The sequence below is a fragment of the Sinocyclocheilus grahami genome, unplaced genomic scaffold (assembly GCF_001515645.1).
Source record: "Sinocyclocheilus grahami isolate Dianchi unplaced genomic scaffold, SAMN03320097.WGS_v1.1 scaffold67.1, whole genome shotgun sequence".
NCBI lineage: Eukaryota > Metazoa > Chordata > Actinopteri > Cypriniformes > Cyprinidae > Sinocyclocheilus > Sinocyclocheilus grahami.
In genome coordinates, this window is record NW_015505246.1 from 1,802,070 (window position 1) to 1,829,020 (window position 26,951).

General features: G+C 35.7%; 6 protein-coding genes across 7 annotated transcripts in view; 5 read left to right on the forward strand and 1 right to left on the reverse strand.

Moving 5' to 3' along the window:
• The window catches only part of LOC107585190 (protein Jade-3), a 17,173-nt gene extending 11,643 nt beyond the window's left edge, over positions 1-5,530 (forward strand). The window contains exons 8-12 of the mRNA XM_016272097.1: positions 1,145-1,312; positions 1,542-1,658; positions 2,662-3,120; positions 4,299-4,416; positions 5,517-5,530. Coding sequence (XP_016127583.1) covers positions 1,145-1,312; positions 1,542-1,658; positions 2,662-3,120; positions 4,299-4,416; positions 5,517-5,530 — 876 coding nt within the window. The remainder of the gene's footprint in view (positions 1-1,144; positions 1,313-1,541; positions 1,659-2,661; positions 3,121-4,298; positions 4,417-5,516) is intronic.
• A 4,125-nt stretch (positions 5,531-9,655) lies between these two features.
• LOC107585164 (PI-PLC X domain-containing protein 1-like) lies at positions 9,656-14,034 on the forward strand. The gene is made up of 7 exons (XM_016272060.1): positions 9,656-10,133; positions 10,483-10,603; positions 10,936-11,078; positions 11,794-11,922; positions 12,118-12,273; positions 12,417-12,597; positions 12,810-14,034. The coding sequence occupies exons 2-7, from the start codon at positions 10,492-10,494 to the stop codon at positions 13,064-13,066; spliced, it is 978 nt and encodes a 325-aa protein (XP_016127546.1). The 5' UTR covers positions 9,656-10,133; positions 10,483-10,491; the 3' UTR covers positions 13,067-14,034.
• Positions 14,035-14,544: 510 nt separating this feature from the next.
• Positions 14,545-16,765, forward strand: LOC107585191 (PI-PLC X domain-containing protein 1-like). The gene is made up of 4 exons (XM_016272099.1): positions 14,545-15,011; positions 15,529-15,665; positions 16,475-16,605; positions 16,705-16,765. The coding sequence occupies exons 1-4, from the start codon at positions 14,912-14,914 to the stop codon at positions 16,763-16,765; spliced, it is 429 nt and encodes a 142-aa protein (XP_016127585.1). The 5' UTR covers positions 14,545-14,911.
• LOC107585166 (PI-PLC X domain-containing protein 1-like) lies at positions 16,697-19,947 on the forward strand. 2 transcript variants are annotated; one of them, XM_016272062.1, is made up of 4 exons: positions 17,722-18,050; positions 18,152-18,307; positions 19,178-19,361; positions 19,457-19,712. In XM_016272062.1, the coding sequence occupies exons 1-4, from the start codon at positions 17,859-17,861 to the stop codon at positions 19,687-19,689; spliced, it is 765 nt and encodes a 254-aa protein (XP_016127548.1). In that variant the 5' UTR covers positions 17,722-17,858; the 3' UTR covers positions 19,690-19,712. The 2 variants fall into 2 exon arrangements, with proteins under 2 accessions (XP_016127549.1, XP_016127548.1); XM_016272063.1 differs by lacking the exons at positions 17,722-18,050; positions 18,152-18,307 and adding an exon at positions 16,697-16,860 and having other exon boundaries at positions 19,457-19,947.
• Positions 19,948-20,157: 210 nt separating this feature from the next.
• On the reverse strand, positions 20,158-23,424 carry LOC107585160 (putative GTP-binding protein 6). The gene is made up of 10 exons (XM_016272053.1): positions 22,814-23,424; positions 22,602-22,739; positions 22,450-22,520; positions 22,062-22,192; positions 21,440-21,510; positions 21,179-21,337; positions 20,890-21,098; positions 20,658-20,806; positions 20,385-20,537; positions 20,158-20,302 (listed from the first exon to the last, which is right to left on the reverse strand). The coding sequence occupies exons 1-10, from the start codon at positions 23,238-23,240 to the stop codon at positions 20,176-20,178; spliced, it is 1,635 nt and encodes a 544-aa protein (XP_016127539.1). The 5' UTR covers positions 23,241-23,424; the 3' UTR covers positions 20,158-20,175.
• A 232-nt stretch (positions 23,425-23,656) lies between these two features.
• LOC107585165 (omega-amidase NIT2-like) lies at positions 23,657-26,747 on the forward strand. The gene is made up of 10 exons (XM_016272061.1): positions 23,657-23,761; positions 24,207-24,325; positions 24,429-24,549; positions 24,639-24,727; positions 25,253-25,346; positions 25,668-25,742; positions 25,827-25,905; positions 25,988-26,086; positions 26,175-26,230; positions 26,321-26,747. The coding sequence occupies exons 1-10, from the start codon at positions 23,707-23,709 to the stop codon at positions 26,413-26,415; spliced, it is 882 nt and encodes a 293-aa protein (XP_016127547.1). The 5' UTR covers positions 23,657-23,706; the 3' UTR covers positions 26,416-26,747.
• Positions 26,748-26,951: the final 204 nt, after the last annotated feature.

Sequence of the window (26,951 nt, forward strand, 5' to 3'; positions counted from 1 at the left end):
TTTATTAGCAAAACGAGTAAGAAAGCTTGGCGGCATGGCATACTTGATGTTAAATAAAATAAATAAATGACACAAAGTTTAAATAAAGTAAAAATCAGCAAACACTGTGGAACCAATTAAATAAGAAATGAATGTTTAAAAAAACTTCCAAAATCACCTTAGATAAATGGCAAAAGTCAACAGGCTTTTCAAAATCCAAAATATTGTCAAACAGGCGCTTTTGCATTTCGTTTCGAAACTAAATAATCCGCGATCGTCTTGTCTGTCACCCCACTCTTCTTGTCAGTGAGCTCGACTCACTCTCCTCACTGGATAAATGAAATTTGATCTGTGTCGTTCGGCACGTTGCATTGAGCAGCCGCGTTCAGTTTTTAATTGTAGTGTCTGTTCTTTTACTGAACTAAATGATTTTTATTACTATAAAAAATCAAAACGACGGTGGGGGTCAGTGACGCGGTGGGCAAGTGACGTAACCGGTGTTGCGGCTCACTGTGTGGTATCACTGTCAGCACCGTCTATCGCGGCAAGCCTATCCTACATATGATCCTGTAATATTGCAGAACTTGTATATACTTATGCAGATCTTATATAAACTTGCATGTACTTGTACTCTTGTATACTTCTGGTCTTATATACTTTTTATTTAAATTAATACTTATATTCAGCAAGGACGCATTAAATGCAAAAGTGACAGCAAAGACATTTATAATGTTACAAAAATGTTCTATTTCAAATAAATTCTGTTCTTTTGATTTTTCTATTCTTCAAAGAATTCCAAAAAAAGTATCACAGTTTCCACATTTTCCACTATGGAATAGATTCAATTTGAAAATGTATTCAAATGTTTCAAAAAGAAACAGTTGTTTTAAATGGCAATATTAACGGTTTTTGTATAAATGCAGCCTTGATGAGAAAGTCTTATCAACATCAAACATTTGAATGGTAGTGTAGTAATTATTGTGTAAGAGGTTTAATTGTGTGCGTGTGTATTATTAACAATAAAATAAATATATGAACAATATGTGTATATATTAGCAATAAAAGCAATTATAAAAATTTTATTTGATTTCAATTGTTGTCATTATGGTAAGCTAGAAGAAGATGGCTTTATCCTAAAACTCATCACACTCATATTCTGTTGCAGGCCTGCTATGGCATTGTGAAAGTGCCAGATGGGAACTGGTTGTGTAGGACGTGTGTGCTTGGCATCAATCCCCAGTGCCTTCTGTGTCCTAAAAGAGGGGGTGCAATGAAGGCCACCAGGGCGGGCACTAAATGGGCTCATGTAAGCTGTGCCCTCTGGATACCAGAGGTGAGTTATGTGTCATAAGGATGGATTTACACCTGCATTATTGTTATGTTGTATGCTCTTGATGTTGTTTCATTAATAATATTACGAAATTGAGCTTTCTTTCCTATGACAGCATGTTTGTTGGTATTATTTAAGAGTATCATAGAGTTAACCGACATGGGCTAAAAGCCATAAAACTCCACTTTTGAGTTTATGGGGTCTTTTTAAGATAATTTGTATTTGTCTTTAGGTGAGCATTGCATGCCCAGAGAGGATGGAACCCATCACCAAAGTGTCTCATATTCCTCCCAGTCGCTGGTCGCTCATCTGCAGTCTCTGTAAACTCAAGACTGGAGCCTGTATACAGGTAATGCTTTATAGGGCAAAGAAGTGCATGAACATTTCTACTGATTAATTGGGTACAAGAATTACTCAGTAATAATAATATCAGTTTGAAAATGCATTATTGTTTAGTTGTATATAAGATCTTGGGAAAGAGAACTTCCTTCAGTGACATCATTTTGACAGTGCAAGAGAATGAGTGGTAGTGTTGATTCAAATTTTTTTGGATGTAAAATGCAAGTCTAATATTAATTATATTTTATTTTAATAATCAAGCAAGTAGTTATATTTTTGAGCAACTCGTGAAAAAAATGTAATTTTTACTCATTTAATTTTGAAAATCTATATGCTGTTCACAATGTAAAATTAATTTTTTTAACCTTTTTTTGTACACAATATATAGCATACATTTATTTTTATTTTTTCCCCTAATATCAGGGTTTCTGCAGGTAAAAAAAAAATTCTTAATTCACCCTTCCCCAAATTAAGGCCTTAAAAATGTCTTGAATCAGAGCTGTCTTAAATTCATAAATTCATGGCATTAAATGCTGCATGCACTGCCAAAATAATATCTTCCCTTGTATATTTGTCTTGTTTTCCAATACAAATATCTAAACATTCTTAGGGTTGTGTTTGGGTACAGAGATATTCATGCCTTAAGCTATTTTTTGTAAAAATGTAATGAAGATTGGTGTAGAAAGTTGTTTTTTCAAACTTTTGAAAAATTTACATTGAGAGAAATTATTAATGTATTATGTTCCTTTCAATTTACTCCTTAAAAGTTCTGAACTTGGTCTTAAAAAGGTATTTAAAAAGTCCCAAATTTACCTCTATAAATGTAATAAAATATAATCTAGGAAGTAAACTTCCCAATTAATTGAAGAAATAATTTTATTAATCTATTATCAAAATAATGACTTTCGTCTTCCAGACTGTTTATATATATATATATATATATATATATATAGCCTATATATATATATATATAGCCTATATACATATATAAACACTTGTCTCTCATCTTCCAGTGTTCGGTTAAGAACTGCACCATTCCTTTTCACGTCACTTGTGCTTTTGAACACAACCTGGAGATGAAGACCATCCTGGATGAAGGTGATGAGGTCAAGTTCAAATCCTACTGTCTGAAGCATAGCAAACCCAAAGCAGGAGAAGCAGGCTTGAGTCCGGCCTGTCATAAACCTCCCACTGAGACTGAGAAACTGGGCTTGAGGGCGCAGAAGCTTCAGGAGCTGGAGGAGGAGTTCTACACACTCGTTCATCCTGAGGAAGTGGCCCAAGACCTTGGACTGCCAATCAACCTGCTGGATTTTATCTTTCAGTACTGGAAGATGAAGAGGAAAAGCAACTTTAACAAGGCCCTGCTGCCACCTAAAGAAGATGAAGAGAACCTACTTTTGCAGCCACAGGAGGACAGCATCCACACACGAATGCGCATGTTCATGCATCTGCGGCAGGACCTGGAGAGGGTGGGTACTCTCGTCATCATGGATGAGATCCTTTTTTTTTCTTCTTCCTCAAGATCAGCTAATTGTCAAGAAAGTCCACAACTTGTCAATTTTGAAAATATGTAGTTTTGCACATACCCATTATCTCATTATGTAGTTCTTCTCAAATTAATAAATACACCGTTCAGCTGACTTATGTACATTACTTTTCAGAAGTTTTATTATTGCTTTTGAAAGATGTCTTATTCACAACAAGACTGAATTCATTTGATCAAAAATACAGTAAAAACAGTTAAAATAGTTAATATATAGTAACAGAATAGTTAAATATTATCACTTTTTAATATTAATAGTAATCCAATTTACATTTAGTCATTTAGCAGACTTTTATCCAAAGCGACTTACAAATGAGGACAATGGAAGCAATCAAAATCAACAAAAGAGCAATGATATACAAGTGCTATAACAAGTCTCAGTTAGCTTAATGCAGTACGCATAGCAAGGTTTTTTAAAATAATATAATAAATAAAAAGAAAACGTAGAATAGAAAAAGAATAGAGCAAGCTAGTGTTAGATGTCTTTTTTGCTTTTGTTAATTGTATAATAAATGAAAAGAAAACCGATAGAATACAAAAAGATTAGAAAGCAAGTGTTACGTTTTTTGATATTTATATATATATATATAATGTATATGTGTGTATATATATATATATAATGTATATGTGTGTGTGTGTGTGTATATATATATATATATATATATGTATATATGTGTGTGTAATATTCCGGTTGAGCCATTATCCAGTTTTCAATGTCACATGAACCTTCATTAATCATTTTAATATGATTATTTGATACATTTATTATCAGTGGTTGAAAATGTGCTGTTTAATATTTTTTAAGAAAGTTATACATTTTCAGGATTTTTTGATGAATAGAAAGTTTTTTTTTTTTGTAAAAAAAACTAAAAAACAACAGAATTTATTTGAAATAAATGCTTTGTAACACTTAATGTTCTTACTAGTTACTTTACCTGTGATTTAGATTAATGCATCCTTTCTGGGGGGAAAAAATGTATATTGTTTGACAGCACTAAATTATATATAATTAATTTCAAAGGTAGTTTAATGCATGCTTAAACTATTAGTGTTATGTTGTGAGTTTTTGATGTTATGTTCCTTATGTGTGTGTCATTTTGTCAGGTGAGAAACTTGTGTTACATGGTGAGTCGAAGAGAGAAACTGAAGCTGTCTCAGAGTAAAGCTCAGGAGCAGATCTTCAATCTACATGTCAAACTCATCAACCAAGAGTTATCTGCAGGTAATTAATGTTTTCTCTATTTATTTTATTATTTTATAATCAAATATAATATAATAAAAATTATTGAATTGAATTTTGGTTTTGTTTTATTTATTTATTTTAGTTATTATTGTTCCTGTGGCTCAGTGGAAGAGCATTGCATTAGCAGCGCAAAGGTCGTGGGTTCAATTCCCAGGGAACACGCATACTGATAAAAAATGTATAGCCTGAATGCACTGTAAGTCGCTTTGGATAAAAGCGTCTGCTAAATGCATTAATTTAATTAACTTTTTTTTGCTATTAGAATACATTTTAAATAATTTTATATTTCAGAAGTAGTTAAAAATGTATTTACATTTTTTAACTTTTAACTCTAGACTTGCCGGAGTTGAACAGGCATATATTGAAATCGCGCAGCTAAAATAATCTAATTAATTAAAAATAATTGTAATCTCATATAATCTGTTTTTTGACGTTCCAGCACCACTGAATAATTGACTAGCTTCTACTTCTATTTGCAGGGCTCCCAGTCAATGATGACAAAAGAAGCAATCAAAACCAACAAATGAGCAATAATAAGCAAGTGCTATGAATAATAAAACTGAATAAAATTGTGGGGTGAGTAAGATCTTAAAAGATCTTCAAGTTTTAATAAATCATTACTTTTATTCATTAAACTGATCAAAAGGGACATTTGTGAGTAGAAACATCTATAATGCTACAAAAGATTTCTGTTTTAAATAAATCCTGTCAACCTTTCTGAAGTTTATCACAGTATCCATACAAATATTAAATTGCACAACTGTTTTCAACTTCAATTATAATACATGTTTTTTGAGCACCAGGTCATCATATAATGTGATAAAAAAAAAATCTGCTTTGCCATCACATGAATAAATTACAAATAGAAAACAGTTTTTCATTTCTTATTGTAATATTTCACAATCTTACTGTTTTTACTGTATTTATGATCAAATAAATTCAGCCCTGGAAACTTTTTGACCCCAAACTTTTGAACAGTAGTATATCCACCACTTTAAATTGGGAGGTCATTTTCGTGTAAATCTCTAGAGCAGTAGTTAGTGTTCTGTCATTTTCCTTCAATCTCATTCTTCTCCCAGAGCCCTCTGGCTAGTCCAAATGGAAGTGTTCTCCACAGTTTTATTAATCTTCTCCGCTCCAGAAACCACCATTTCTGCACTCTGTGATGTTTCCTCAGGCTGTACCTTCCTCCTGCTGTCAACTAACACAATAAGAGAACTCGATAATCTGAAGGTTTATTCAGAGAAGTTGTGCTTACTGGTAATTGTATATTTGTGGAACAATTCAAGAGCTTGATTCTTAATGTAGGTGTGTTTGTGTGTGTGTGTGAAGCCACACTGCCCTCTATTTGTCTTCTAACAGTCTAACTTTCTTCAGTTTTAAATATTAAACTGAGTAGTGTATCATTCAATATTGCTGCCCATCATTTCCATGTCACTTCATCTGTCATCTGATGTTCTTTTCAAGCTTAACCAGTTTATCTTTGGACTCAACTGTTTTTCTTTTGGTTGAGCGGCTGCTGTATTAGCTGTTACAGCAGGACTTCAGTGCTGCCTAAGGCTTATTGATCATTTGAGGAAAAAGCTGAGTTTGACTCTAGTGTTAAACAAGCGCAGCACTCGCTCTGTTAAAAGAGAAATATAAATCATAGAAAGTAAAAGAAACATCCACTTCTGCAGCTTTATGTAAGTAACGGATGACATTCAGTCAGATAGCCATTATTGCAAAATAAACCCCCACAGCACCTTAGTGCTAAGTGGATGTTCTCTTTGATCAAATTCAAGTATTCCGGAGAGCCGTGAAATAACGTTTAAAATAGTTCTGATCATTATTATGTTGCTTATTTATAAGTTCTGTTTGCAAATGTATATCTTCATGACTGGTGCTAATGTAAATTACACTATAATGTTAATTGTCAGTGCAATTACTGTAATAGTAAGCACTGTAAGTAAAATTTTGTGTATTACCTTATTCTTATCGTAGATAACAATATTAATGTTTAATTTATTCAGCATCACTTTTGATCATCACTATTGCCGAGTGCTCTTTTTATAAAGCACTATGTAACCTTTCTAGTCATGGTTTAACAGTAAAGAACTAGCGTTCTCAACTGCGGCAATAATCCACCTGCTCTTGGAACACCTGCGTGTAATTTGAGAGCTCTCTGACTTTCATTGGCTGGTTCAAGCAGGTGTGTTTGAACAGAGCAGGACCTAAACTGGTAACTAGATCGCTATGAACAAGATTGGACACTCCTTGACTAGATGAACTTGTCCACATGAGAATTGAAAAACTGACAAAAGTAGGCTAATTAAGATCCCTTTCAATGAGGTCATAAACAAGAAGTATTAAACATTGTTGAAACACATGAATGACTAACCAGCTCTGAAACTTAATAATGAATGAAGCCTCTCACAACACATTTTTCAATGCACAGTGCCTTGAATTTAAAAGTACACTACCATTCAAAACAACCATTCTTTTTTTTCCCTGGAAATATATTAATAGCCTATTTCTAATCAGCAAGGATGCATTAAATTGATCATAAATTGATCATATTTAACTTGTCATAAATTGATTTTAAATACATTTTACTGAATTGTAAATAAATGCAGATTTGGTGATCAAAAGACGAATTCTTTCAAAACCCCTTTTTTAAAAACCCTTAGTTACAGACCCAAACTTTTGACCCCTTCAGTGTCTATACATATTGTATAACCTTTGTAAACACATTATCCAGTCCTAAACATTATATTATTACAAAGGAGAGATATGTAGCACAGTAAGGCTCTAGGATGGGATGTTTATTTTTCAAAAGCAGCTTGACACTAGAAAATTTACAGATTTTGTATTGATAACTGAAAATGTGTTTTTATCTATTCCTAAAGAATGAGTTTTGCCTGATTAGACTGATGTGATGGAAATATGCATCCATTAGGATCTTTCTATCACCATGTGAACAATCTAACTAGAGCCACTGAAGTGATTGCAGCTTGGAGCATAAACTACTTGGGTTCTGTATTAAAGGTGACATATCATGAAAATCTGACTTTTCCAGATTTTATGTGCTATAATCAGGTCCCCAGTGCATCTACCAACCAAGGAACCTTTGCCTTGGAAAGCCTTTTTCTGCAAGCGTCTGAGAAAACGAGCGCGTCTGATTTCGCTCCCTTGGTGACGTGGCAAAGCGATCTCAGAATATTACCGCCCTTAATCTGTAAAAGTTTACACCCAGGACGGTGTTGTGCCGAATTCTGCACCCCTGCCAGATTATGCACCCCCTCATTGAAATCGCTACCTGATTGCCCAATCCCAACCCCACCCCTAATCCTAACCCCTCCCCCACACCTAACCCTAAACCTACCAATACTAGGGGGTGCATAATCTGGCAGGGTGCAAATTTCGAGAGGGTGCTCGCTGCAGAGCCAAATGGGAGGAGCTGGAGCTCTAGCTCCCCCTCGCTGGATGTAATGGGTGGAGCTAGACACCCAACCACTCCCTAACCCTACCCCTTACCCTATCGCTAAACATAACTCCAGAGGTGGAGCTGGACATCTAGAGAAGAGGAGCTGGAGGTCATTTGGCTCTGCAGTGAGCAGTACTTGCAAATTTCGGCATTACACTGGCCGTTATTGTGTTTTCGCAAGCGACAATGGTGTACCAGTTCTAATGCCATGGCGAAAGTTTGAGCAAAGCATGCTAACTGTTCTGCATTTGTCTGCACAGACGAGCACAGAACACTATTTAGAGTCCCAGCCTCAGAGGAGACAAGAGCAGTGGATTTATTGATTTATTTAATGTATATTGCTGCTGCCACACAGATCTAAAACAAACATGCAATTTATTTACCAGCTGTTTACCTTCACAGACATAACTGACTGTTTTTGTAACTCATGTGTGTTTTTAACGTAAACTTGTTTGTAAATGAGAACTTAGTTTAGTACAGCCGCTTTCTGTCCGTGTGCTTCAGATGTGTGCACTCAGAAAACCATATATCAGAAGTTTAAACTCGGTTTAAAACGCATAATTTCAGGGCGATAAACATGATAATCAGAACCAAAACAGATGTTTTTAGCAGGTACAAGCTCTGATGGAGCAGCTTTATTCTGGAAAAGGGGGCGGGGAGCAGCAGCTCATTTGCATTTAAAGAGAGAGGCCCGAAAAACATCCTGTTTCTGCTTCCACTCAAAATGATCTGTGGAGTATTTTGAGCTGAAACTTCACAGACACATTCTGGGGACACCAGAGACTTATATTACATATTGTAAAAAGGGGCGTGATATGCCTCCTTTATTGTAAGGCACATTGGACTATTCTTATCACTGTTCGACAATTTGCATAATGTGCAAAAGCACTATTGCGCTATGGCTGAAGTACTATATTGTCCTGTTTTTCAAACTTTGTCTTTAAAAAGGCATTTGTGACATAATACATGACAAAGAAGCCCTTGAAGCCACTCCATGCTGGTCTTATAGAATTCCAGTGAAGTAAAAGGAAGGTCAGCTAAAGTCACTGACTCACTGCACCATAGGGAACTGGATTAAGTTGGCTTTGTCAAACTGAAAACAATAGCACTGCACAGCTGGAATGAATAGGCCTAGGTTCCATTACTTCTATATTTTCTTTTTTTCTTTCTTTCTTTCGTTAGTGGGTCTGTAACTGTTCAAATTAATCGCCATTAAAGTGTTAAAGAGACGTATCTTCTGTGTACTGTAATGTTGTGGTATTAGAGAAAGGTCCCGTGTCATCGCGAAACACTGTTTCTCTAATACTGAGGTCAGCAGTTTAGCATTCTGCCTCCCTCGCAGCAGCAGAGAGGAGCTGCATCACTAAAGAAAGCAATAGAGGAAAGTAAATTGCCCAACCAAATGTATCCTGTATTAACGAAAGGCGAAAAGTGTATTGACAGTAATTCATTGCGTGGACAATTGTCTTGTCATAAAGTATACTAGCATCTGCCTAAAAATTAAACCCCTCCGTCGTTCGAATCCTACTATGGGGAAGGTTTATGAATATTAATTAGGCAAGGCGACGACGCTTCCATTCGACCAGTCAATTCTCCTAATTAATATTCATGAGCCAAGCTGTCGCTCCAACGTCTGCCTTTCAGCCAATCATTTCGCCCTACGGGGAGAGCGTCTCGTTACGTCATTAATATTAATGACTCAAGCATTCACCGTAGTACGTTTCTAAAACTGTCAGACTGACCGGGTGGAGAATGCTGCGGACAAGTGCACGGTTTCTATCACCATTTCTTTTCTATAATATCGCTCCAAAAGACGATTTTTTTAAACGTCCAGTAATACGTTGATTTGTTTGATAATGGAAATGAAAGGGAAAGTCTGAAACAAATTTAATCTCATCATTACACCGAAGAGAGAGAGTTTCTTCCGGACTATTTCGTTTATCAACGCGGGATTTTGTTGTGGATACCCAGCCCGTTTCAACCTTGTGTCGCCAATGACAAGTTCAGCACCGCGTAACATCCATCTCGCTTTTACACGACCACCATGGAGCTTTGGGAATCATTGAAGGGGACGGATGTCTCGTTTCTCTTCAGCATCCGAGTCCTTCAGCATCAGAGTCTGTTGAAGCCGGTTTAACCTGTACTCACGTGGCAAGTGTACCGGATTAAAATAGTTTAACATCTTTGCTGAAATATTCTTCCTGGACTAAGAAACCAAATTTAAAGCCTGGTAATTCCTGATATTTTATAACTCATGACAGTGTGCATTTCGATTCATTTCATTTGAATGAAATCCTATATTTGCATAGAGACTAGTCTTTTCCCTGTTAAATAAACCACGATGAATTTCCATGCTGGTTTGGTGTTGGTCAAGAAGATGATGGACCAGCATAGCCATGGTGTTGACCAGCAACATGGTCTTTTGATGAAGCTGCTTGACCTAGGAAGGCTCTCTGGTTAAGCCTTATCCAAAGGCTGGTGTCTTTTCTGTATATTTTGGATGTTTATCAAATTATCAAGTTGAACTTGAATGATATACATTACATATGCATTCGCTTACCTTTTTTACATTTTGACAGAAATCCAAGATGACATCAGAGATCAGCCAACTGTCATTAAGTGAGCTTCCCATGGACGACTGGATGGCCCATCTACCCAGTGCACTGCGGGATACCCCTCTCTGTTACATGGCCATTCCTGGTATTTAACCTCACATTTTCATTTATACATTCACTAATTGCATGCAAACTGCTTTTTCTTGTTTGGCATGTTTGAGTACTGAAAATTTAAATTTTAGTGGGACTTTGACTTTTTATGTGTTTTCAATGAGTACCCACAATTCTTTTTATGGCTTAAATGTAATATTAATCCACAATTTTGAATTGAAAGTGGGAATATTGTTATATTAGGAGGGTGCCACTATTAACTGATTAGAGTGAACACAGTTTCTTCCTTTTTTTTACAGTCTGCCTATATTATCTTATCTATATTATAGTGCTCACAGTCATAGTGTCATTGTCTTGGGTTCGTAGGGAGCCATAATGCCATAACCTACTGTCTGGATAAGAATGACCGGTCTCCAGTGGACCTCACTCAACCGGATATGTTGCAAAAGCTGGACAAATACATGAAGCCCATCATAAGGCCATTTGTATACAAGTGGGCAATAACACAGGTACTGTATGTTGTCGCAGATTGTCGTCATTGACCCATTTTTCGGATAAGGCTTTTTTTTATTTCAGTAAAATTAATATAATAATCACCATTACATGTTTTTTCATATATGTTCTTGCATTTTCAATTGGATTACTTGGAATCATTTTGGAAAATGGTTGCACAATTCACATTTTCAGTTACAGTTATTGTAAACCATCTGAGTTCATTGAAAGCCTTGTTGTCCTTCATATAGTGAAACACAAAATCACTAATGCTATATCAGAAAATGCATGATTAAATTCTTTATATCCAGAAGTGCTGACTTTTTCATATTTGAATGGCTAAACATGTACGTAAACTGCAATTATGCTGGTTATGGTATCAAATACTTCATGAGGTTATAGACCATTGTATGTCAGCATGCATCAGCAGATTCCCTTAGAGCATGAGTCTCTGAAATCAATTAGCATGAGGAAATCAATCAAACACTCATGGCTTTGCTACAGTGAAAGCTCTGAAAGCACAATTAGTTATGGATAGTTATGACAAAAGTAACACTGATGGATGAGCACATTGTCCCAAATCTGTAGGTGAGATAGAGCATTGTGTTTTTACAGAAATGGTTATTTCACTTTCAGTGGTTTCACTGACGCTGTTTGTAATAGCTAGCTGTTCAGCACTATCTTTACTGCACCTGCATTGTTAATGATTGTGCTTTACATTATTTACCATAGGAGTCTAGCATTAGGGAGCAGTTGGATTCTGGAGTGCGATACTGTGACCTGAGGATAGCACATCGGCCTAATGACAGCTCAAATGATCTCTACTTCTACCATGGTGTTTATACCACTATAACTGTGGAGGTAAGACAACTGACTACACAAATTTATGAAAACAATTGATTAAACATTTAAAAGTCTTAGCACAGCATTTTCCATCTTGTCTATTTGTTGTGTAATTTGATAAGTGCAGTGGTTCTAATCTGTTGAGTTTGATGTTTGAAGAATATAAACAAATGCTTTTTCATTGAATCGAACCAATTTCTTGTGTTATTTCAGATGGTATTAAAAGAGATCAGAGAGTGGTTGGATGTTCATCCACAGGAAGTAGTCATACTCTCATTTAGCCACTTCCTGGGCCTTAGTCAAGAGCTTCACACACTGCTCGTCTCAACTATAAAGAGTGTTTTTGATTCCAAACTGTGCCCCAAAATGGTGCGCATCAGTTTTTAATGATTTAATTTTAGAAACAGATGATGAGAAGTGGCATCCGTAACAATATATTTCCAATATATTACTATATTGATTCAAATAAATTATGAAAAATCATAAAAACATACTTCTGATTTTTCTGATAGGAGTGTGTGACACTACGGAAATTATGGAGCCAGGGTCATCAAGTTATCGTTTCATACGAGCACAATATTGCCAACTGCCACAGAGAATTGTGGTTCCAGATACCTTATTGGTGGGCAAACAAGTGCAAGGCTGAAGCGCTGATCGAGGAATTTGAACGTAGGAAACAATATGGCCGACCGGGTAATCATTAATATGCCATTAATTTTTTAAATATATTTTATTCATTTTTTATATTTAATTTTATTAATTATTCTCTTGATTCAAGTGAAAAATGTGAAAAATTTCACTTGGAAAAGTGAAAATGTTTCCTGTAACATTAAGCTTTTATTTTTTAATTTATTCTTGGAAAAGTTCAATTGAACATCAGTTATCATGTGCATCATTTTCCACAGGCGGCTTCTTTGTGACTGGGATCAATCTTACTGAAGATCTGAAGTACATATGCTCCCATCCCACAGAATCCCTGAAGGATATGGTGATGTCTACATATCCCACGTTACTTAGCTGGGTCAAGCAACAGAAGCCTGGCTCTAACACTGGCTCCCTCAACATCATAGCCGGGGACTTTGTGACAGAGAGCCTGTTCATACCAACCGTCATTGCACTGAATGAAAATCTTCTCAAGAGGACCATAATACCAGAGCCTTGAGCCTCTATTAGCTGCACAATGTCTTTAACATTTGAAGAAAGGAGTGTTTCTTGTTCTTGTGATGGTTTTTTATACTAGTCAACTTTGCACTTTTTGTAAGGGTGCTTACACACTAGAGTTTATGCTGCGTCAGCTCCATTCATTTCAGTATGGATGATGGTGCACTGCAAGGACGTAGAGGAAATACACAAGGGTTTGTGAAACCAATGCGCCATCATGCAACCAAAAGTACTTACCATACCCTCAAAATGGATCACTTGCACTTTCCTGTCCGCCAAATGCTCCGACAGAGCGGTTTCTAGTGTGTAAGCAAGCACCCTGAGGATGATAGATCATTTTGAGTTATTGGTAGAATATTGTAATGCACTGACTTTTATGACTTTAACTTATTGTCTTAAGCTTATTTATGCAGTCTCCGCTATATACCTCTGATTTTGCAAAAATGTTGATCATTTTTAAGAACCTGGTTCCAAATGGATGTCATTATCAAGGTCCAGGTTACAACAACTTTTATCTACAGTACTACTCCAGACACAAGCACATTACAGGACACAATAAGTTCCCTGTGAGCATCAGAGTTTGCATGAGAATTGCTACAGCTTTTGCTGAAAGTCTACTCAATGCAAGCCTGCATAAACATAAGATTATCAAACACTCAGGATTGTTCATTCTCTGTGGAATGGCTATGGAAATATGATTCCAATAAATACATGTCTGCATGGTGCACAATCAAAAGCATGAAAAGACACTGGAATATTTCTGTGGTTGCACATGTTCTCTGCCATAGTAGCATGCCATTTAAGCCAGTTGAATCAAGATATCAGTTTGCATCACAAACAAATATGCATATACTAACACAAATATCAACAGTTGAATTGCATATCAAATACTCATATTTAATATCTGAAGATTTCCAATAAATAAAACATCAAACAATATTTAAAGAATTGTGTTTTGAGTTATTAAAAATGAAGTCTTCTCTGGCACACAAACAAAAGCAAGAATTAGCTGACATGGAAAGCAGCATTTCACTGCGCTTGTTTCATTGATTATGGAGCGTGCTGAAAGACTTAAGTCAAAGTTAACCTTTGATAATGGAGTTTTGTGTCTTTTCTACCTCAAAGATGATAAAACGATGAAAGGTCACCAGATTACTAAACCATGGCAACTTGCAAGTAAATAACATTAATATTGTGTTGCCATATTTCTAAAGGGAATATCTGCCTTTCCTACATATGCTCTTATCAAACTTGATTTTTTTTTTTAAATAGCTTTTAACATAATATTACCACTAGCTGTCATTTTGATTAGAGAAAGGAAAATTAATGGTAACATTCTAATAACAGCCTAATGTTATAAAACAAAATTAACATCAAATGTTTATCTTTTGTGAAAGTAGTATTTATCCAAAATATGAAGTCTTATATGATGGGGGAATAAAGACGTACTGCGTAACAGGAATGACCTGTGATCAAGTAAGATCTGTTTTGGGGCGGTTTAACTCTGTTCTGCAATCAGCTGTAAAGCGTGACAGACCGAAGCAGCAGGGAACAAGGAAATGCTGAGCTGACACGTCAATAGACATTCATGATGCATGTGCAAGAATGATCGTAACACTTCTAAAATCCTTTTAATTTCGTAAAACATGGAGTTCACTAACCGCTGAGGTTGTGTGGTCACCTTTACAAAGAGTTAGGCTTTGAGCCGTATTATCGACGATGATGTGTTATCTGTTGTTTTCCTCAAACGCGGACCGGTTCAGCTGATCAACTCACTTTGTTTTCAAACGCAGCCATTTGGATTCATTTGTAAAGAGCTACTGCTTTTATATGATCCAGTGAACTGATGGCTCACATTAAGAAGGATGACATTAATCGTGAGGACTGGATGTCATGTTTGCCAGAGAAACTGTGGGATGTCCCTTTAACACGTCTCTCAATACCAGGTGAGCCCCTATGGAAGCTTTCCGCCACGGAATAAAAGCAACTTTTAAAAAAAAGAATTTAGTTATAAACTCGCTTTTGACTTTTGTTCTCAGAATTCTACATTACATCTTACAATTTTGAATTATTTGGCTTAATTATGAGTTTACATCTCGCAATTCTCCCCCCCCCCCCCCCCTCGGATTTCTTGTTTACATTACAACTTACATTACAACTTTTTATCTCACAATTCTGACTTTTTCTCGCTCGAATGAATGAATTCATTTATGTATTCATTTATTTAGTTAGTGGTGGAAATGAGCCTCCCCTGTGGAACACAAGGAAAGTTTCAATTACATCGTTTTTTTTGTTCAAATGAAAATAAATGTATTTATTAAATTATATTATTTATGTAATTGTATAATATTTTACGATTTATCATATTATTGCATAGAACATGTGTTTTGTATGTGAAACATCCTTATCAATGCAGACAATTAATGAACCTATTAATAAGACAATTAATGAATTTGTTTTCAGGTAGCCATGATGCAATGAGCTACTGTCTGGATCTCACTTCTCCACTGCTCCGATCTGAGTCAGACACATTGAGGTTACTGGATGGAGTTTTCTGCTGTTTCACCCGGCCAGCTATTCACAGATGGGCTACTACTCAGGCAGGCATATACTTCACTTAAAGAGTTAGTTCACCCAAAAATGAAAATTCTGTCATTAAAGGGGTCATATGATGCTTTCTTAAAGATCATTATTTTGTGTATTTGGTGTAACAGAATATGTTGACATGCTTTAATGTTCAAAAAACTCATTATTTTTCATATACTGTACATTATTGTAGGTCCTCTATGCCCCGCCTCTCTCAAATGCTTCGTTTTCTACAAAGTCCCTCCTTCCGACAAGCACAGTCTGCTCTGATTGGCCAGCTGACCCAGTGCATATGAAGCTACGAGAATACTTTTTGTGCTCAAAAGAAGAACAAAAAAGACGACTTTATTCAACAATTCGTTTGAAATAAAATAGTTTTTTTTTTCTTTTGCGCACAAAGTATTCTCGTAGCTTCGTATAATTACGGTTGAACCCCTGATGTTACATGGATTATTTTACAGATCTCCTTGCTACATTTCTGGACTTGGGAACATTTCAGTTGCGTTGCGTCTATGCAGGGTCAGACAGCTCTCAGATTCCATCAAAAATATCATAATTTGTGTTCCAAAGATGAACGAAGGTCTTACGGGTTTGAAACGACATGAGGGTGAGTAATTAATGACAGAATGTTCATTTTTGGGTGAACTAACCCTTTAATGGTTATTTTGACTGCTTACAAAGCTTAATATTTCATAGCAGAGACAGAACAAATGTCTATCCCATAGCGCTCATAGAGTCAGTTTACGTCTTGTACAAATTAATGCATTTTTACATGAGAAATGTATTTGTATCATATCAAAGCCCCTTACTCTGTTGCAAACAGGTGCAAAACATTGTGGAGCAACTTGCAGCAGGCATTCGATACTTTGATCTTCGAATTGCCCACAAACAGTATGATTCTTCCAATGAGCTTTACTTCACTCATGTCATTTACACACATGCAATGGTGCAATGGTTTATATAGATGAGTGTTGAGATGAATTAGCTATTAAAGTTGGTCATTTATTCTTTTTTTGTGCATTTTCTGATTTTCTGCCATGTTTTGTTTTGTAGGAAACTCTACAGACTGTTGCTTCATGGCTTGAATCACATCCCAAAGAAATCATCATTCTAGCTTGTAGACATTTTGAAGGGCTGAATTATAAAATGCATGAGGAATTCATCTATTCTCTGAAAAAAATCTTTAGCTCTAAACTGTGCCCTCGCGACGTGAGAAATCATTTGGAATTTTTAAACATAAATTAATATTTTTTTTTCCTTAATAGCATTATGATAGCAAATTAATACACCCCCTGTCAAAAGTTACCTATTTATTTATGTTTTTGAAAGTCACCAAGGCTGCATTTATTTGATCAAAAATGCAGCAATTACAAAACAAAGAACTGTTTTCTACTTTAATATATTTTTAAAATGACATTTATTTCTGTATTGGTAAAGCTGAATTTTCAGCATCATTACTCCAGTCTTCGGTGTCACATGATCCTTCAGAAATCATTCTAATATGCTGATTTGGTGCTTTCTTGTTTTTACCAATGTTGAAAAAAATTGTGCTGCTTTAAATTTTTGTGAAAACTAAGATTAAAAAAGAAAACTTTCATGTAGCAAGGACACATTAAATTGATCAAAAGCTACAGTAAAGACATTTATGTTACAAAATATTTCAAATAGATGTGGAATCCTGAAAAAAAAATGTATCGCCTTTTATACAAAAATATTAAGAAGCAAAAACTATTTTCAACACTGACAGTAATAAGAACAACTATTAATAACTGAGCATCAAATCAGCATATAAGAAGGATCGTGTGACACTGGAGTAATGGCTGCTGAAAATTCTTTTGCGCACAGAGTATTCTCGTAGCTTCGTATAATTACGGTTGAACCCCTGATGTTACATGGATTATTTTACAGATCTCCTTGCTACATTTCTGGACTTGGGAACATTTCAGTTGCGTTGCGTCTATGCAGGGTCAGACAGCTCTCAGATTCCATCAAAAATATCATAATTTGTGTTCCAAAGATGAACGAAGGTCTTACGGGTTTGAAACGACATGAGGGTGAGTAATTAATGACAGAATGTTCATTTTTGGGTGAACTAACCCTTTAATGGTTATTTTGACTGCTTACAAAGCTTAATATTTCATAGCAGAGACAGAACAAATGTCTATCCCATAGCGCTCATAGAGTCAGTTTACGTCTTGTACAAATTAATGCATTTTTACATGAGAAATGTATTTGTATCATATCAAAGCCCCTTACTCTGTTGCAAACAGGTGCAAAACATTGTGGAGCAACTTGCAGCAGGCATTCGATACTTTGATCTTCGAATTGCCCACAAACAGTATGATTCTTCCAATGAGCTTTACTTCACTCATGTCATTTACACACATGCAATGGTTGTTGTAAGTATATAGATGAGTGTTGAGATGAATTAGCTATTAAAGTTGGTCATTTATTCTTTTTTTGTGCATTTTCTGCTTTCTAAACATGTTTTGTTTTGTAGGAAACTCTACAGACTGTTGCTTCATGGCTTGAATCACATCCCAAAGAAATCATCATTCTAGCTTGTAGACATTTTGAAGGGCTGAATTATAAAATGCATGAGGAATTCATCTATTCTCTGAAAAAAATCTTTAGCTCTAAACTGTGCCCTCGCGACGTGAGAAATCATTTGGAATTTTTAAACATAAATTAATATTTTTTTTTCCTTAATAGCATTATGATAGCAAATTAATACACCCCCTGTCAAAAGTTACCTATTTATTTATGTTTTTGAAAGTCACCAAGGCTGCATTTATTTGATCAAAAATGCAGCAATTACAAAACAAAGAACTGTTTTCTACTTTAATATATTTTTAAAATGACATTTATTTCTGTATTGGTAAAGCTGAATTTTCAGCATCATTACTCCAGTCTTCGGTGTCACATGATCCTTCAGAAATCATTCTAATATGCTGATTTGGTGCTTTCTTGTTTTTACCAATGTTGAAAAAAATTGTGCTGCTTTAAATTTTTGTGAAAACTAAGATTAAAAAAGAAAACTTTCATGTAGCAAGGACACATTAAATTGATCAAAAGCTACAGTAAAGACATTTATGTTACAAAATATTTCAAATAGATGTGGAATCCTGAAAAAAAAATGTATCGCCTTTTATACAAAAATATTAAGAAGCAAAAACTATTTTCAACACTGACAGTAATAAGAACAACTATTAATAACTGAGCATCAAATCAGCATATAAGAAGGATCGTGTGACACTGGAGTAATGGCTGCTGAAAATTCAGCTTTATCTTTAAAATATATTAAAATAGATATTTTAAATTGTAATAATATTTCACAATATTACTGTTTTTACAGTGTTTGTGTTCAACTAAATGCAGCCTTGGTGAACATAAGAAACATTTAATTATACCAGTTTTTGCCTGCCGTACATACTGTATATAAAAACATTATGAAGTTTCTGCTAACATTTGAAACTGCAACAGGCTTGAAATCTGTTACTGTTTTGTATTATACACATTCTTAAAGGAGGCCCTATTGACCTTGCGGAGTCTGTGGACATCAGGGTATCAAGTTGTGCTGTCATATGACGACCAGTCAGCATCACGCCATAAGGAGTTGTGGCCTGCTATCCCATACCTTTGGGCCAATAAGCCTAACGCAGAAGAGCTGATCTACTATCTCGAATGCCAGAAACGACTTGGTCGACCTGGTGAGAAAAGCTTTTGTTTGGTTATACCTGAAAAGAAAAAAAAAAGAGGGTTCCTCATACCTCTGGTCTCTGATCAGCATATTTCTATTTCACAGAGGGTTTTTTTGTAGCAGGCCTGAATTTAACGACAGATCGATGCTTCATCGCCTCACATCCTCGGGTGTCTCTCCGAACTCTGACCATGGAGAACTGGAACCACGTGAAGAAATGGCTAGGAGATCAGAAACCAGGAGCTGAACCCACATGTCTAAACATAATAGCAGGCGACTTCATTGGTCCTGTACCATTTTGTTCGCTTGTTATTGCGCTCAACAAAAAACTGCTTTAAGGAGCTGTTGAAGTAAAATGGGCTTATATGTGAAGTCTTTGTTACATGTGAAGGCATTGTTTAAGGAATCATTTGGGTCACAACCCAAGGTTTACAAACTTAGCATGTTTTCTAGTGATCTAAAGTGTATTCAGACTAATGCCTAAATGAGACAATGTGCAATATTCAATCCTTAGTATGTTTACATGTGCCTTTTACTGTATAATTCTGCTTGATGAATTAAGCAGCCTTTTAAAAATTTGTATCAAGCTTTGAGAGTTAAAACTTAAAAATGTTTTGACAGACATGTATTTTCTATCAATATTGTTCATATATTAGCACAAATCGACTTCGTTTCTTAATGTCTGATTTTTATTGTATTCAACTATTGGTTTTGAGATATTTGAACGACACTGTTTATAAAGCAAATAAATATTTAAACATCATTATTGCACTGAGTGTGGGAATTATTTTGGATGATGACTGTAAAACAGGGGCCATCTGTTACTAGGTGACCTGAAACAGCTTCCTGTAGCGGCCATATGCAGCTTGGCTAATGATGACCTTGACATTGGCGGTGCAGTCGTCTCCCACATCATCTACTGCCTGAACCGTCGCCTCCTTATACAGCCAACTGTGAAGGGAAAAGTGCACCAAATTAAAAAGTCTGTGGATAAGATAATATATTCCCTTAAAATTTTTTACATAAAACTTACGCTAACTGAGGGCTGTTGAGCTGCACTTTAAGGGTCATTATTTGTTTGCCGGTATACTTAACAACAGCTTCTTCAATCTTTTCTTTTAATACCTCCAGTCCATGCTGTTTCAGAGCTGATATAGGAATAACCTCAGGATCACTGACCTCAAATCTATGGAACATGTATAAAACATTTATTTTTCTAAAATAAAAATGTGTTTGGGCGTGTTACGTTTGAAAGTATTCGGTACTAAATTAAATTGCTACACAAATCAGGTAAAAGATGTCTCACCCTTCAAGGAGGTCAATCTTATTGTGCACCTCTATTATGGAGTTCAATAGTTTTTCTGGAATCTGTAGATTCTTTAGTACATTCAGTACATTGACCTTTTGATTCACAGTTTCTGGATGACTGATGTCTCTCACATGAATTATGAGGTCCTGCAAAAGGAGAGGGTGTTAAAACATTTCTATAACATTACTAAAAATGAAAAGCTTTTTAGTGTTGTGTCTTGGGTACATACAGAATGTGTTACATCCTCCAGCGTGGCAGAGAAAGAGTCAATAAGTTGGTGAGGGAGCTGGGACAAGAAGCCAATGGTGTCAACATAAAGTACAGTCATGTGACTTGGCAGCTGTCCTGCATGTACTGTAACATCCAGGGTGGCAAAGAGCTGATCTCTAGGCTGGAGACCAGCATCTCCAGTCAGTGCTTTAATCAGGGTTGTTTTACCTTTAGAAACAAAGACTGTTAATGTGTATCTTACAATCTCATACAATAGTTTAACAGGTTAATATTTATCCAAACCTCACCACAGTTAGTGTAGCCCATGACAGAGACGATGGGAAAGTCTCTGTGTTTGCGCTGGGAGCGCAGAAGGTGCCTCTTTCTCCTAAGCCGCTCCAGGGCTGATTGAATCTTTAGCTCTCGCTCCTTCAATAATCGCTGCTGCATTTCAAACAGGGTTTCACCTGTAAATATATTTGAACTCCAGTTAAACATAATAAACCTTGGGCTTAAAAACGACCCTAGATTAAATGTTTCAAGTGTGACAAGCCCATTTTAGTCCTTACCTGAGCCCATAATGTACCTTGAGCCGCCACCTTGCTGGTCTAAGTTAGCGACTTCATTTCTCAGGCGTGATCTTATGTGTTCAAAGAACAAAATATGTTGGTAAATCTGTGTTAACATTAATGGTAAATGTTTATTTATTATTGAGATATAAAAGCAATATCACACTAATACGAGCAACATTGAACAAACTCACCATGGACATCAACTTTTATTGAGTTGGAAAGTACACTACCATTTAAAAGTTTGTGTTTTATTTTTTTAAGAAATTCAAATTTTCATTCGGTAAGGAGGCATTAAATTGATCAAAAGTACCAATAAAGTAATTTCTAATGTTGAAGACTGGGGTAGTGGCTGCTGAAAAACCAGCTTTATTCCATCACATGATTTACATTTTAAAATGTATTAAAATATAAAACAGTTATTTTAAATGGTATATTTTTTTAATTATGTATTTACTATATTTATGCCCAAATAAATGCAGTCATGGAGAGCATTAGAATCTTCTTTAAAAATAGTATCAACTTCAAACTTTTGAACTGGAGTGTTTGCTAGGAAAGAATTGTTGATTTCATCAGGAAACAATATAGATTATAAAAATAGTATATAACTTATATAATTTACCTGAGCAAGGGAATCTCTGCCAAAGAGATTTGCAGTTTGGCCTCTTTTGTTCTAGCATTACAGCGGAAAATATGCAAAACAAGTGAGTATCTATCAAGAACCTTTACTCCCCAGGCTTCCTGCAATTCTTTCTGAAACACAAGTGTAACATTGCATGTTTCTTAGAAAAAAAATGACTAACACTTTAATTACGACTATATTCAAAGAAGAACTTCTTATGATTATACTATAGCCACAGTGAATCTAGTACTATTTTTAGAAATGATATAGATTAGATTCTTCATGAATCATGATAGTCCAAATAGATTTTCATGGTCTTTTGTGCACACATTTTAAAACCCTTAGAAGTGAATTGATGCAATCACAGTATAATGCTCTGAATACTCACTTCCGATGAAGGTGAAAGACATTCTACGTTCACAAAAACAGCTGTGACCCCAGGAATAGCTCTGATCTTCTCTTAGAAATATCAAAGAACAGAGAAAACATGTCAATTTGTGCCTAAAATACCTATTTATTCAAAACTAGCAAGCTACATACCTGTAAGAGCCTGGAAGTTTCCCTTGCCAAAAATTCTTCTCTTCTCTGGTGTCTTGGTGGAGAGGATGATCTTATCAACAACACTCCAGTTATACAAAGTGTTCACCAGACCCACAGCTTCTTCCATCTGAAGTGCCGCTGTCAAAGGAGCAACTTTGTATTATGTAAAATGTCACATGTATCCAATGATTAAAATCAGTGTATAATTTTACCTGTGGTCAGATATTGCTTTCTGCTGCCCCATTTCACATCAGGATGCACAATGAAGACCCTGTGTTCTTCTTCACTGATACCTGCGGGGATCTGCTGCTGGAACAGCTCCTCTATTTCTGCCTCATCAATTTCATCTTCTAGACTGTTGTTATCTGTGTTGTGATTTTTGCTCTTAAACATGCAAGCTGTCAAAGACAAAGTCCTTGCTGGCAGAACTGGAACTGCAACCGCAGCTCTTAAATTTGGTCTTGGACATGGGAACATGGTAACAACTAATTTTGAGGTACATTGAAAAAATCTGATTGGTTTACATGTCGCAAAAGTCATGTAGCTTCTACCAAGGACATGTTCAGCACATAATTTTCTCCATGCATATCTGCACAAAAACACATGGTTGGTCAGGATACTGATCTTGTTGAGATTCATTTTTGCTCAGGTTTTGGTTACAACAATTTAATCAAAGTCCAAATCATGCGTCCAACATCCAACGTTTTCGTTAGTAGAAACGTTTAGCGCACCCTAGGGAGAAATCAACAAGAAAAACATTATTTTACTGTACAACTAACTCAGCATGTTTTGATCCGTCTTCCTCTCTTGTGTTTAACACGGGCGTTTGCTCAACTGCGCCACCGGTAGGATAGGTGCGGTATTAGTTTTTGTATTTTTGTAAATACACGTTTATTTTAACTCCACGTATTGTATTATATCAGAAGCAAGCTGAGAAGAAATGTTAGTATGTATGCTTTGTAAAGTGGTTTAACATAATCTGTTCCACAGAGAGAGACAGGAAAAAGACTTCCAACCGAGGACTTTTATTTTGAATGTATTTTAGTGGGCGGAGATTGTCCTGCATTGCTATTACTGTACTGTGTGTGTTCCAAGCATACAGTCTATGGTTCCAAGCAATATATCAATGTCTGGTATCTTTTATTCTAAGGCAATGTCGAGTGAGTATATTTTTTATATTCAGAGTGGGACAATGTTCAGATCATGTTATTTGATATAGTTTAGTTGGTGATTATCTAAAAGTAGCATATTAACATGCTTGATTTCACTTTGCATTGAGCAGTTCACACTGTCAAGCTGTGGATTAAGTGTGAAATGTTTGACCCTAAAAACAGATATCATTTGATCATTTATCATCGTTTTGACTGCAGATGTGGTTCATACAGATCATGTTTTGACTGTGCATTTAACTTAAATCACCCAAAACTACAATGAAACAGAAACATGTTTTTGTTTTGACTGCACCTCCCTTGACAGAAGAACAAAAGTGCAGAGAATTCCGAAACAAAAACCTGCAAAGGAGGCTGCTGGTTAAAAGTGGACAGAGTTGTGAATCATTGATCCTGCAGCAGCTAATAACTAAACAATTGATCTTCTGCCGTCTAGAGTTTAGTCTGGCTGTGGTTCAGTTACGTGTGTCAAAGATCAAGGCGGACAACTTGGGAAGAGCACAAAAACTTGTGAAGGAGGCTGCAGGACAAGGTGCAAAAGTTGTAGTCTTACCTGTGAGTATTACATTCTATATCTTGGGTTATGACTACTATATTAATATTGGTTTATAAAAAAAAATATGGCATTTAATAATCCATTATATATGTTTGTTTGCAGGAGTGCTTCAACTCCCCTTATGGAACCGGGTTCTTTGCTGAGTATGCTGAGAAGATCCCAGGAGAGTCCACACGGGTGTTGTCGGAGGCAGCCAGGGATTGTGGGGTCTATTTAGTGGGCGGTGAGACCCTCAGACACAAACCAGCATGTTAGTGTGTTTGATGCCATTTATTTTCATGTCCCTTACATGACTGTGTCTTTGTTGTATAGGTTCCATTCCTGAGAAGGATGGAGAAAAGCTCTATAACACCTGCTCAGTTTTTGGACCTGACGGAAAGCTGCTTGTCAAACACAGGAAAGTAAGTAACAGTAAAGACATTTTTTGTTACATACGATTTCTACTTCAAATAAGTGCTGTCCTTTTGGACTTTCGGTTTATCAGGAAATATTGAAAACATTTTTATCACAGTTTCAAAAAATATTAAGAAGCAGAACTGATATCAACAATGATGATTATATGAAATGTTTCTTGAGCTCCACATCAGCATATTAGAATGATTTCTGAAAGATCATGTGACTCTGAAGACTGGAGTAATGATGCTGAAAATTCAGCTTTACCAATACAGAAATAAACGACATTTTCATGATATTTAGTATTTAATATTCCATATTAGTGTTTTTACTGTATTTTTGATCAAATAATAGACTAAAAATCTTACCGGCCCCTACACTTTTGAACAGTTGTGTGTAGATATGTATAATGTGCATAGTATATTTCAGGATGTATAAACAAGCATTTGAGTAAACAGTTTGGCTTATGTAGAAAAAAATGACTCAAACTTTTATGCATTTATACTATTTTTTTTATCTTCATTTCCTATCAGATTCATCTTTTTGATATTGATGTACCAGGGAAAATACGGTTTCAGGAGTCTGAAACACTAAGTCCAGGAAACCGTTTATCCATGTTTGAAACCCGTGAGTGTGTATTATAGAAATCTTGTCCATGTTATCAAGGAATATACAGTATATTATTGCTTATTGGCCAATATTAGAGTTTTTAAAATCAGAATCAATGTTGGGTATATATTAGCCATTTTTATGCATGCTCATTTCTCTTTATTTTTACATTTAGTAACAATCTGTAAAAACAATATTTTATATTATCAACCATAACAGGAGCATAACTATTGCCATATCAGAATTGGCCAGAATATAAATATTGGTGCATTCCCAATGTTACCTTTATTTTTGCTCTCTCCATATGTGAAATCATACAGTTTATGTATTTCTTTGCAGCATTTTGTAAAGTAGGTGTGGGAATATGTTATGACATCAGGTTTGCAGAGCTTGCACACATCTATGCTAAGAAAGGTGAGAATTACAATGTAAAATGTTGTTAAAATGTAATGATTTAGGCATACTTGAAATGATTTCCTCTTGTATCTGTCTATGTAGGTTGCCAGCTTTTGGTATATCCTGGTGCCTTCAATATGACCACAGGTCCAGCTCACTGGGAGCTGCTGCAGAGGGGGAGGTCAGTATACCAGACCACCTGGAGTCACTAAACTATTCAGTTCCCCAGGCGTGCTGTAAGACAGTTTGTGTCCTTTTCACAGGGCAGTAGATAATCAGGTATATGTGGCCACTGCTTCACCAGCAAGAGATGAAAGCGCCAGCTATGTGGCCTGGGGTCACAGCTCTGTGGTTAACCCTTGGTCAGTGCTTTCTGTCTCATTAATGACAGGTTATGTATACATTTGCATGGGTTACTAAATATGATAACTGTGCCCTCTTTCCATGTAGGGGGGAGGTAATTGTCAAAGCTGGACCAGAGGAATCTGTTGTCTATGCTGACATAGGTATATTTCAGTGTTTTACATTTACTTGAATTGTGAGCTGTAGAGCCAGTTGGTCATAATGCAAACATACTCTTCCTTTTCTGCTTGTAGACCTGCAGTATTTGGCTGATGTGCGCCAGCAGATCCCAATCACCACACAGCGACGGAATGATCTATATAGTGTTAACAGTGTTCAGGAGGGCTGAACTCTCATTCACACAAAGCACTGCAGTGGATTTTAAGAGTTAGACACAAGTCTTCATCAGTGTAATGTGGGGCATCGCACAACAAATATGTTTTAATTCATGTGAACAGCATGTGCCTCACAATTTGCATTCTTTTGATGATTCTCTTAAAATGGAAATTGTATTTGGAATAGATAAAAGAAGTGGTGAGAACAGTGGACCGTTATGCCTGGGCAGGTAAAATGCTGCATCAGCATGAGAAAAATATTAAGCGTCATATTAAGATGTTAATATTATCAAGTGATTTCCAAATCAAAATTATTGATTTTCATTGTCATTGTATTAAATCCAAAAGACATTAAAATATTATCTGGAAAATATTTACTTCATATTAAGTTACCTCTTGTTTTTTTCTACCGACTATTGAGATACAAATATATATATATATATATATATATGTGTGTATGTATGTACAATACAGCTTAGAATTCTGTCTCCCTTAGGTCTTTTATTTACAATGACTTTGATACAATAGTGAAACTATTACACAGCGATTA